Below are 13,152 nucleotides of genomic sequence, written 5' to 3'. Positions count from 1 at the left end.
TGGTATTAATCTTGATAAAATAATTTAGACCCAGTACACTGATAAATCTTGAGAAAAGCTTGAGAAATCTTGAGCTCTCATTAGAAAGCTCTTTTGATTTCATATTGAAGATAGTAGTCTTCTGAAGAAAGAGAAACATTAAAATGGAGTGATTGTTATGCACTGGAACTGGTATTGCTTGTACAGTTCAAGTCTGCTTTCTAGAAGGCAAAACTGATTGGGAGCAAATGAAAAACAAAGATAGCAAAAATATGAAAAGCAGTTTCTACTTCTGAGATTTACTCTGATCATACAGTATGTGGTCTTTACTGACTCTTGTGAGATCTGTCAGACTGTAGTGTTGTTGAACTGTTTTGTGTCTTAGATGTATCAAGAAAAGAGGAAGAAATGAAGTGGCAAACCTATGAAAAAAACAAACAGCAGAGGTGAAGTTAGGAACTCAGTTCTTCTGTTTCATTTAATAATTAGGATTAAGATAGAATTGTGCAGAGATGAGATAGTGTGTTGTTTGTTTAGAGGATTTTAGTGGGGTTTTGGTTAACTAATGATCCCTGTGATATCTTAATAGATTAGGTTCCAGAAGCTGGGAGAAGGAAGCAGGGAAATGAACAGCTATAACAATGTTGGTTTTCCATTTTGGTCATGTATTGTCCTCATGCAAATTCTATTTAACACTCAAAAGCTAGTAAAAGCTGCACTTCTGTGATTTTTCCTGTTGAGTAGGCCTAGCTACCAATATGGTGGTTTTGGCTTATTAATATCTAATTTTCTGTTAGGCTGTTTTTAGCAGGTTTGGTCTTAAGTCCAGTCCATGGTTTATGTACATGTGCTTTCTTCTTGTTCTTGTCCTCATCTGATTTCCACCCCTCTTCCCTCCTTCCCTCAATATTTTTATATAATTATCACAGTATATGGTTTTAGTTTGTACCATAATGTTGAAGCACATATTCCAGGCTCAATGTTTATTAATAGAGATTGTGTTCTGCTGCTAGAAATACTAGTAATTGGTACAGCAAAAGGCAGCCTTGTTTGAATAATGGTGATTTCTGCTGCCTTATGTCACACTGCATGCTCTTTTCATTGAAGGTCTTTGTCTTCCTTCAAATTTCTGAATGGTTAAAGCTGTTTATCGAAGTGAACTGTTTGCCACGTCTTTTATTCATGGGACACTGAGTAATTTGTAGGGAATTCTCACTAGAATAGTTCTTTTCGTAATTGTATTTTGAATATACACAGTGTAACTTTTGCTTATAAAAGGTGTGGCATACATTTAATGTATTTTTGTCTTCTTTTCCTGTTTCTAAGGCTGATAAAGAATTTGTGTGGTCTTTGTGGAAACATCTACAAGTGTCAAGTCCAGATCTTACTCAAGCTATCAGCTTGGTGGTGGAAAGGTGAGTTTCATTGATTTAACATGATGCTAAATCCAAACGCAAACAACCTCCCTCCCTGCTGATAACATATTATTTATCTTTTTTAATTGAGAACTATGTAGGATTTAAAAAATGTTACTGTCATAAACGAGTGAGCCACTCTCGTTTCAAAACATAAATTTTATTGAATTGAGCAAGCGGCAGCAGATAAAAAAAACAGTGCTGGGTGCGCCGGGGAGTCCCCGCTCCACGCAAGACGCACACCGGTCCCCTGGGAGGCTGTCCCTTATACCTCTCGATTTTGGCTTCAGCCAATCCCGTTTTCCCTTTTGCCCAGATATTTTGGCTTCAGCCAATCCCGTTATCTCTTTTGCCCAGATATTGACGTGGCTCCTTTCCATTGGTTCCTTTTTGTTGCTGGGGTTTCACCATCGAGAAGTTTCGAGAAGCTTCCAGAAGTTTCGAGGAGTTTCAAGAAGTTTCTCTCATTAGGCTAACCACTCCCTCAACCTCCATTCTTTATATGGTTATAAGCTTTACAACATTCTGCAACAAGATACCGAGTCGAACCACCCAGCCCCCCTTCCTTTTCCTTCTCTAAAAGGATTTATCCTACTTTAATAAAGCATACTTTTCATAATAGTACAATTGACTTTCCCTTTCCCTTCACAAAGAAAAAGATGTTTCACAAACAACAGTTACAAAGAGTTTCTTAAAGTATAACAAGCAACACTACCCCTCAAACCTTTTGATGAACAAACCTCACTTATCACAGTTACAAAAATTTCATTGTTAAATTTTGTCAGGAGTACCTAGAATATGTTCCAAGTTTCCATTTTTGGTGTAAGTTGAAGTATACTTCAAAATCCATCTCACTGTGGTTGCTGTGCTGCAGCTGAATTAAATTTTTAAATTATAAATGTATTGCATATTATGTTTTTCTACTGAAAGAGCAAGAGGAGGTAAATGACATTTTTTGGTGTCATAAATATTGCATAGCAATTACTTACATAAATGATTTTTATTTTCATTCTTAAGGAACTGCAAGGCTAAGACATGGTAACAGAAGAGATGACTATGCAGTTAAATTATTACTCCTCTGAGGATATTAATGATGATTTCCTCAAGGTACTTACATACTATCATCTGATTGCTATAAATTTTAGGTAATAATCACACTATGTGATTGATTAGAATGCTAACATTTACAAATCCAGAATTTTTGAGGGCCAGAGAGATGGAGAATGGGAATGAGCTGGTGATGTAACTGTCAGAATTCAAACATTTGATTGTCTTATGGTCAAAAGTTTCGTCTGTTCTGTCTCTCAGGGTGCCATGAGTTGCATTAAAAAAAAAAAAAATTTTTTTGGTTGTTGTTGGTTTTGTTTGGGTTTTTTTTGTTTTTTATTTTTTAATGGACTTTAACTTCTTTAAATGGCTTCTCAACATGACTTGAGGAGTTTGTCATAGAGCCAGGAGGCTCCTTTGGCTTGCTGTTCAGTGCTTTGATCTTGGAAGGCATGTTTTGTTTGTTGACATCTTTCCTTTCTGGTCTTGATCAGTAAACGTTCTTCCACTTCTGGAATCATTAAGCATTAAGTTCTTCAGCTTGGAGTGGATTCACTGTGGTATTGTCCCATCTTCTGCATAAAGCATAAAATGCTTTTAGGGCAAGAACTTGAAGGTGTAAGCACATGCAGCTTGTTTTAAGATTGATGTTGCCTGGGAATTCACATGTGTGCTCCAGTGATGATGTTAGGTAACTTCTGGTTCTGTAATGGGACACTGGCGTGCAGAGAGAAGTAACTTGCCTGTTAGGACAGTGTACTACTTTCACATTTCTTGCATGTTGTGATTTGGGAAGTAATTTTAGTATACAAGGGGGACATAAGAACAGATTAACAGCATCAATCATTTATGTTGAAATGCACATTCTTGCTGAATTGTTTCATGATAAAATTTGGTCATAATTTCATGAGTATAATTTCATTAATACTTATAGTAATGATTTTTTTTCTTCAAACATAAAAAATGCAGGAACTGATTAAAATATATAAATACAGTATTTAATTTATGTAAACATACATTACAAGTATATAAGCAGAAGTATGTTGAAAAACTTAAAAAATTGGTTTGCCTTAACCATGTTTTATAAATAGCTGAACAATATGGAAAATTTTTACTCTTTCACATGAAGCTTAATAGGGTAGAAACAGAGGTGTTCAGGCTCATTAACATTTTTTATTTGTGTTGCATATGAAAAATAATCAGGATATTAGGACAAATTGAAGCATAGAGATGTTAGAAAGTACGCATTTAAATAATGAATACAATTAATTATTTGGAGTTCTTGAATTGTATGCCTTTGTAAGATGACATTCTGTCATCTTTGTTTATCCTTCTTCCTGTTTAGGAATATTTTTATGCTTGGTAGTTATCCCTTGCTTTAAATTATTTTGTGCTTTATTTAGAACAGAAATTGGTAAATGTGTGTGCATTATCCTAATTGATACAAAGAACGTGGGGCTCTTGGATACCACCTTGATGCCTGCAAGCATGATAATGAGCTGAATTTTTTTATAGTGTTAGGAAATGTTTGTGAAACCCTTTTAATGTCATCTTCAGCCTATCAAAAGACTTGCTACAGAAATATGATGTATAATAATGGCCTATTATATATGAAGGTAAAAATGTATTCTGTATGTGCTTTGCACTTTGTGTAGATTGGTGATTGGTACTGTTACATGACAGTGTGTGTGACAACATACTTCTCTTAAGGTGCTTATCTAGTTTTCCATGCACTGTCTTTCAGAAGAGCACTAATGCCTTAGAACACCTCATGTGAACTCAAGGCTACGCATCTATATCATACTTCTCCAATGCTCAGAGTTGTGGCATAATGAAAGAACAAATTGCTTCTACAGCATATTTTCAGATGTTATCATTACACCAGAGAATCCTGGAATAGGTTTGGCTAAAATCCATTCAGTGTATAGGAGTTTTATTATAAGTCATGACTTTGAACTTTGGGGTTGCTTTGACTTGACACATGTATTTTTCTCTTTAATTGATGTAGCTTCATCTCTTTTGCCTGAGAATGGTCTAATTGCCTCTTTGGAAATAATTTCTAGCCCAGATTTACCTGTGAATCTTCTGAACAACCAAATTACAGCCCCGTATTTTCTTTCCTAACTTTTCCAGCTGTGACTTTCCATAATCTTTTCCTTAGTAGCTTCTGTTTCTTGACTGTACCTATTCACGCTCTCATCCTTTCAGAGAAGTTTTTGTCTTGCTGCCTACCTTATAGCAGGGTGGGTTTTTTGTTTGTTTGTTTTTTATCTGTAAAGATAAAAAACTATAAACAGACTATAAATAAACTGCATCAGATAAGAGTTAAAACCTGAAAATTTACACTGAAGTGTGATAAAAATCAGCTAAAGTCTTAGAGACTTTTTTTTGGTCTCATCTATATTAGGAACAACGTTGACCCAGTTATATCCAAATTGGTAACATTTTCCATCTTGCTCTGGCTTACTAGGAAATTTTGAGGTAGATACAAACAGAATGAAACAGATTTAAGCATTTTCTTGTTTCTGTTTGCGATGTGAATATCACCAATGCTTGTGTAGCTTCATTTTTCAGGCTGTTCTTTCCACCAAAAACTCCATAGAGAATTACGAGAAACCTTCAGTGCCCACCATGGCTTTGTTACAGACTTCCTGAGATCAGAAGCCAGCTGCCTAATGGAAGAAGATAGAATCTAAATGTGGTCATGTGTATCATAGATCATATGTATCATGAACCAAACAATATTGTCCAGTACATTTCAGTCTTTAAATTGATGAAAACAACAGCCAGACTTTCTTCAGGAGGTAACAGTGACAGCAATAAAAAGGTGCTGGTGTGAAAGGACAAAATGTTCATTTACAAGCTTGTATTCCATGAATGTGCGATGAAGAAAAAAGAAGAAATATATATTAAGAGAAATTGTGTAGACAGTACTAGCCATACAGTCAGGAAATTTATATTTGTAGCATTAGACAATTCCTTATGAATATCTTTTTCTCAAATAAACCAGGCAAATGTAGAAGGCATGATTTGGGGAAAATAAGGGGGAATTAATAGTAGGTTTCCATTATTTGTCTGCTATTTTAAAGTGCTTTCATGGTCCCAAAATAGAAGTTCGCCAGCCCTAAAATTGTAAAAATGTAGCTGGTACTGTTTTATGGCCGTGCGGTTGATTCCTGTAATACATCAATGATATTTTACTTTTCAGCAGGCTTTGCAGTTCTTGCTGGATAACTGTAACTATATTCCCATTTTAATATTCAGATATAAACAAAAAATTATCTTTGCTGTGCAAATGAGAAATGCCTCTGGGATATGTAAAAGCCTCCAGGTATTTTCAAACAAGCCACTGTAAAAGTACTACTCATGTTAGTATACTTTGCAGCTACTTTAAATACTATTGATCTCAGTATTATATAAAGAACATGCTATTTCTAGTTCACTGCTTTTGAAACAGGGTGGGTTTTTTGTTTTGTGTTTCTGTTTTTTTTTTTTGGTTTTGATTATGAGCTGAAAAAGAGTTAGAAAGTACCTTTTACAGGTAAATGCATGTGTAAACTCAGATAGAGTTGGAGTTCAGGTGAGTGTATCAAAGGTTTTGAAATATTTTTGTAAATTTTGAGAGCTCTTCTTTAAGACTTTTCTCTTACAATACATGGAATGTTGACAGGTCAGCTGACTCTTAATTTTCCTCTAGGGCTTCTAGATGACTCCTTCCCTTTCTTCTTGAAGGGAGATGTAGCAGGATTCATTAATGATCAAACTGTGGCAGTGATACCAGACTTGGAGATGTAAATGGAGATTATATTACACTAGATGATATCCTTGCAGATAGTTATATTTGGCAAGATTGCCTTATATAAATGTTATTCCACATCTAAATTCTAAGTGTGCTTTGTCTTGCAAGTCTTAGCAAAGAGCAAGAACAGATCATTTCAGGCCACTTTAAGAAACAGTGTCAATCTGAATTTTAGTGCCAGTGGTTAAGAGAGAGTTTTGTTGTTCTTCCTGGGGAGTTGCATCTCCATAGGTGTACACATGGGTGAAAACATGGTTGAAGAGCAAGTGATCAGAAATAACCTAAGAGTTTTTGGAAGGGTGATCACAGGAACTTACATTGTGGTTTGCTGCATCCTATGAATAGCAGATTGTGGAAGAAACATTAATCAGGTTGACATAGTTTCCTCACTGACTCACAGTATGCAGATGCACTGAAAACTACAAGTACTTTTCATGTAAAAGAGTGTGCTGTATGAATGATCAATATAGGTTGCTGATGTTAATTGAAAAATACTTAAAAAACTTTATCTTGCATCTTTTAAAGGGATGATAGCTTGCAGAAACTTTCTTAAACCACTCACAGTTTTATTCTTGTGCAAATTAACAGGAAATAGAATGGTACGAGAATGAGGAAGTAAAAAATATCTAAGGCCTTTAAAAGGCCATTCCCATTTTGTCACCTGAGTTTAAAATAAAGTGGACTCCCTAGTTATTATCACTCAATAATGTGGACAGAATAATAGAGCATAAGAGTACAACCTTTCTATCTAAGGTCAAATAATTGTGATTTTCTACAGTTGATGAAAGTTTAATATCCTGTTTCATTAAAAATTCTCAGAACATTGAACGTAAGTCAACATTCCATGGAGAAGAAGGTATTATGCAGCTTGCATGTGTGCATATCTGCATATCGGAGCACAAAATATTGACATGATAATTGCAGTCAAGCCTGATTGAACAGTGGCCTCTGGGAATTCAGCTGGTGTTGTACCAACTGGATGGCTGCTCAGGACACAGTTTGAAATGCAAGGTGCAAGTTAGCACTTTATTCAGCACAGGCAGGCATCATTTAAAAATCCTTGGGGGAAACCCTGGTGATGTGCAGATGTTAAAGCAGTCTGTTCTGAAGTGCTGATATTTTGAACACTGTGAGAGACTTGTGTATTTTAGATGAAAAATGTTTGCAAAATTGTTAGGGAAAAATGTCACTATTATCTTTACTACTCTAGTGTAAAAATATATTGCTTAAAATAAGAGGCCTTAAATTCTCTAATGAATTAAATAAATCGAATTAGAGATGCCAGAAAAATTACATTTCTGTAATGATGCTTTTCCATGTTGATACATACCATGGAAGATAGAACTAGCTCTATAAATAATTTACTAAGGAAATAATTTAATTTTACAATTTTTCTTTAATTAGGTCTTAAATTATTTTTATAAAGAGACAAAAGTAAGTGTATGCAGTTTTTCCTATAGAAAATAACCGCTGTTATTGTCTATAGAAAGAAGTATAAAATGGGTGTTATCAGGTTAAATTCTTTTTTGCTCCATGCTGTCTAAATCTAAAAGTACTGTGTGTAAATATTATAGGAAAAAAATTATAATGTGCATCAATTATAATTTGTCATTAAATATAAAGATCTACTAGAATCTGAGGTGAAAGTAAACTCACTATTAAATGAAAACTGTTTAGCTCTATTTTTTAATCTCTTCTTAATAGGTACACGGAAACATGGTAAGGTTTCTAGTTGGAAGATTGAGGCATAGGCTTTGTTTCTGCTAACCACAGACTGTGCAACCACAGGGATGTGGCTGTACACAGTAAATTACAATATTGGTGCCATATTTACAGTAGCATTGACAGTCTGTGCTTTACAACTTCTCTTTGCACATGCGTGATTCATTACCTATTTAATACCAATGTTGTATGCACTTTTGTAAGTCTGCCTGTGAAATAGTTAGAAGCCGTAAGACCAGGAGAGATGATAATCAAATTGAATGCAGCATCACACAAGCTGATATTTTGCAGCCTTTCTAGTTCCACAGCCCTTTAGATTAAAAGATGGACCTTTCAAAATTAGTAATATTTCTGGAAGCAGTTAATTTTTAGTTGTATACTAAAATATAGGTATGCTGTTGAAATATAGCCTTTGTTTTTTTATTACACAGCCCAAAGTTTGCAGTGTAATCTTAACTTTGTATTTAAAGCCAAATATGTAGATGCTATTTTTTTTTTTTTAAATCTTTCTATTTGTAGAATTGAAAGGACATATTACATGAAATGTGTAAACAGCAAATTCAATTTATTAGTTAAAATTAGTTTCATTTAATTGATGTAAAAATGATGTAAGTATATAAACCTCTGAATTACTTTTTCTTTACAAATGGTTAATTTGGCTGATTGAAACCTGTGATAGAATACAAGATACCTCTTTTCCCAGACTGCTTTTGTGGAAGATTTTTAGCAAAAAAATGTTTTATAAACTTCTACAAACTTCTGGATTTTAACGTCTTCAAGTACCTCATTCATAGTTCCTCGTAGTCTAGTGTTTCATTTTTGACAAGCCATTAAAATGTGCCAAACCTCAAAAATATTATCCTGTCCTGTTGTGTAGAGTATAGCATAACACAGGGGAAAAAAATCATATATAGGAAAAGTGTTAAGTTTAAGAATATTTTCTTCAATTTTGTGGGAACCTGGATCTCGATAATCTTTGTAGCTAAATACATCTGTGTTAAACATTTAAGATAGGTGGTACTCATGGGGAAAACTAATTGGAGCTTAAAACTTGTACAAATTGACAACCTCTCTTCACTCCATTTTTCATCCTAAGGAAGTCTGCAAGTATTCTTAGGTCACATCATTATTGCTCATAAGTGGTTCTAATTAGCTAAACAGGAGTTTGTCTCAGTCATTGATCATCATCAGCTTCTTGATAGTGCCTGATTTTTCCCCCCTGTATTCTAGTGGTTTTTTTAAAATACATTGTAAATACATAACGTCTCATTTAATAAATTCAGTTGAAGATTTTTCTTAATATTTGTTACCCTTCTAAAAAGGAGGTGATTGCTGTAATTCTTACTAAGTGTCATTTTAAGGTGCAACAGCAGATCCAAATATGATATATGTAAGTTCCAGCCAGTCATACTACCTTGAGTGTCTGTGGGGAGCTGTCCTGTAATGAGCATTGGAAGTCATCCTATACCACCAGGAGAAGCTGCTGGTAATGTTCCATTATGAGATTTCAGTGTGTGTGAGTTGTGGTAATTAGCATTTTACATTTATCTCTTGGTGGTAACTGGTGGAACTGTTTTTGGGACATTACTACAGCCTCTGCTATCTAGAGAGTGAAAAAAAATTCCAGAAAGCCCAAGCTTCTTGAATTTACTTGAAACTTTTCCGCCTCATTATGATGATGATAGAGCTGTATTTATAAACTTTGTTCCTTGACAGCTTTGTTTAAAGGACTGTTTGACTGAGCATCAGATAAACAGGGAAAATACTACATTTAATTAGAAATGTACTTCGAACCATTGGCTACTATGTGCCTGTGTTACAGGCACATCTTTTGCTTTAACAAAGATCTGTTTCTTCTCTCTAGTCCCAGGCTTTATTCTTTCAGCTTCTTTTGTGCTGCCTGGTCCTAAAGTCACAGGGCTCCATAAATTCTTGACTACCAGTAATACACCAGAAGTAGCTGTGCATACTATGTTTTGGTTCTCCAGAGCAGTTTGTTCTTTTGCTTGGTTCATGGCTGGTTAATTCAGTTTCTTCCTGTTCTCTCTTTTAAAACAAACAAATAAATAAAACCACACTAAAAAAGAAACAAAAAACCCACCGCAACTGTAGAATCATAGCATCATACAATGGTTTGGGTTTGAAAGGACCTAAAGATCATCTAGTTCCAACCCCCCTGCCATAAGCAGGGACACCTCGCACTAGACCATGTCACCCAAGGTTCTGTCTGACCTGGCCTTAAACACTGCCAGGAATGGAGCAGTTGCCACTTCTTTGGGCAACCCATTCCAGTGCCTCACCACCCTCACTGTAAAGAACTTCCTTGTGTCTAACCTGAACTTCACCTGTTCAAGTTTAAACCCATTTCCCCTTGTCCTATCGCTACAGTCCCTGATGAAGAGTCCCTCCCCAGCATCCTGGTAGGCCCTGTTCAGCTACTGGAAGGCTGCTATGAGGTCTCCATGCAGCCTTCTCTTCTCCAGGCTGAGTAGCCCCAACTTTCTCAGCCTGTCTTCATACATGAGGTGCTCCAGCGCCCTTATCATCCTCGTGGCCCTCCTCTGGACTTGCTCCAACAGCTCCATGTCCTTCCTGTGTTGAGGACACCAGAACTGCACACAGTACTCCAAATGGTAGAGTTCTTTTGAGCTTTGCTTTGGAAAATCTACCTTACCCATCAGGTTTTCAGATCAGTTAATCCATTAGAAAACAAGTTTAATAAATTTTCAAGTGATGATTGCATAGCTGAGTTGATTATTGAGTATTTGTGTTTAACTGAGCCTTGTTTTAAAAAAAGGCTGACTTTGTGAGAGGAGATCGTGGTTAGAAGAGTTGGGAAGACAGTGGTATAATGTGGGTGGTAGATACAGAATGAGTGGTTAGAGCAATGGTTTAAGTAGAAATATAACATAAAACAGGTGATTTAAAATGGAGTGGGAAATACATCACTGTGTGAACAGAGAATGGATAAGACAGCTAGTGGTTAAGGTCAGGATGCTTTTGAGGACTGGAGGCAATGGTATTCAGTGGTTTGTGGAGCTTGTGCGTGTGTATTTTTTCTGTGTCTACACATTACCAGTATAAGTACTTTGTAGTAGATACCTGCTTTCCTTTTTGTCTTCTGAAGCTCATAAAATTTTGGATAAAGTTGTTATGCAAGCCGCTAATCTTGTAATCTTAAATTGTCTAGCTGTAATTAAGACCTGAGGAAATTTGGAGTGGTACAATACTTACAGTTTAGACGTAGATTAATACAGGTCTATTACTTCCTCAGATAGATTATGATGTAATGTGCTTATGGGAGAGAGATACCTTCTTCCCAAAATATTTGGGGTTTGTGTGCTGCAAGTTTTATCTTTGAAAAAGGGTAATTGTTGATAGCCATTAAGGACCCCACAGCAAATTAAGTATGAAGAAGCATTGGTATTTTTATACTGGAGCATCTGTTGTTTAAGTTCTAGAGTAATGTATGGTACCTGTCATGAACAGCATGTTTCAGGAAGATGGACAAACTTCTGTGATAAGTATTATACAAACAGTATTTACAGACATTTTTCCTTACTAACTCCTAGTTTTTAAAGCTTCTTAATAACTTTTACTAAGTTTTATAAGCTTATTAGGAAGTGTTTTACCAGTTTTTAAAATCTAAGAATGGGATTTCTGTAAACTAATTTTGCATTATAAGAAGGGTGGGTCAGTTTCCTTAACTGTGATCTGTTATGAAACCTGTTTGTTATCTCTTGTGCTCCCTTTTTTGTCTTTAGTTTTTTTTCAAAGGACATCACAGTGTAACCTTTGGAATACGTCAGATAACTCCATATTTGCATGAATCTCTGTAATTGCAGTCTACTTAGTTCAGTTTTAAGTAGATGTTCAAAGAGAAACTATGAAAAACTGGCTCTACTATGTATCTCATTGCTTATGTCTGCCTAGCAACCTATTGTGACATTCCTTGATGCTTTTGATTGCAGGTGATCAGATGCTTTGTGGTCAGGATCTGATGTGCGCTTTTCTGTTAAGTTTCTGTTTCAGTTAAAATGTTAAATTCCTTTCAGACATGAAATGTCTTTTTGAATACTTGTTGAATATTCATGGTTTCATTTGTCTCTGTTTATTACAGCTCCTGAATGATGTTCTTTATGGAAGAAGATTTTTTCTTTTTTAAATGCCATATAACTGCTGAAGTTGCCATACATTTTTATTTCTGCTAGCTAAATGTAACTTAAATATGTATCTTTACATCTAGGTTTTTCTTAATTTTCTTCAAATGCTACAACACATCAGTGCTGCTGTATTTGCAGTAGGAGAGCACTACTTAGAGTTATGATGCCTTGAGACCTTTGTTTCCAAACAGCTTTCTGTAAATTCCTTACCATTTTTATTTAATTCTTTATTTACACAAGATAATACGAGATACTTTAGCAGTCATAGAACTTTACTTAAACCATGTTATCGGATGGACTGTGGGGGCAGTGTAGTTTAGCCTTTAAAAACACTGATAGCAGTAGAATATGCAGTAATATGTAATAGTGGAGGAAAGTAATTGTCCGTGTATCTACTGTCCTCATTAGTCACTGTTACAAAGTGCTTCAGCACATGAAGTCTTTTGTGCACAGCTGGATAGTCTCATCTGCTTTTGGTCAGATTTACAGAGTTATGGGTACCACTCTTGCATTCCCTCCCACCTCTGAAACATTCCTATTTCAGTAGAGTGAAAGTTGTGCAAGTAGGATTCTCTGTCTTCCAGGGGTGACTTATATCCAGCCATGATGTAAGTTTAACTGTACTGTGAGGGCAGGGATAATCTGAATGAGTTTTCTTCTTGTCGCCTGTGGTGCTGGTGATGCCTGAAGTATTTAGCTATTTTTAGGGAATATGTGTTTCTCAGACCTTTTGTCAGAGATGTATGATAGAAACTTAGCTGTCTTGTGCTAAGAATCTCTGTGTAGCGTTACTATCACAACATTTGTTTTCTTTCTGCAAAAAACAGAAGCCAATAAGGGCATCAACATTTAAAACTCAGTCAAGAAATAGCATAGGAATGAGATGAGGCATTTTGTTAAACAAAGCGTTTATGACTTATGTGCTGGCTTTCCATAAAGTGCTGCAGAGATGATTATAGCCTTGCACTTGTTAACCATATAGAGAGGTTCTACTTATCCCCATTACCATGCTTCTGAGCTGTCTTAA

At 35.5% G+C, this 13,152-nt stretch overlaps 1 protein-coding gene across 1 annotated transcript in view; it reads left to right on the top strand.

The window, feature by feature from the left end:
• Window positions 1-1,305: 1,305 nt before the first annotated feature.
• Window positions 1,306-13,152, top strand: part of LOC104410651 (centlein-like) — a gene marked incomplete at both ends in the record, with an annotated part of 78,335 nt that continues 66,488 nt past the window's right edge. The window contains one exon of the mRNA XM_010020887.1: window positions 1,306-1,394. Within this exon, the coding sequence (XP_010019189.1) occupies window positions 1,306-1,394 (89 nt within the window). The remainder of the gene's footprint in view (window positions 1,395-13,152) is intronic.

This window comes from Nestor notabilis, unplaced genomic scaffold, assembly GCF_000696875.1.
Source record: "Nestor notabilis isolate BGI_N333 unplaced genomic scaffold, ASM69687v1 scaffold3268, whole genome shotgun sequence".
Taxonomy (NCBI): domain Eukaryota; kingdom Metazoa; phylum Chordata; class Aves; order Psittaciformes; family Psittacidae; genus Nestor; species Nestor notabilis.
This window is presented reverse-complemented; position numbering and strand designations above follow the sequence as displayed.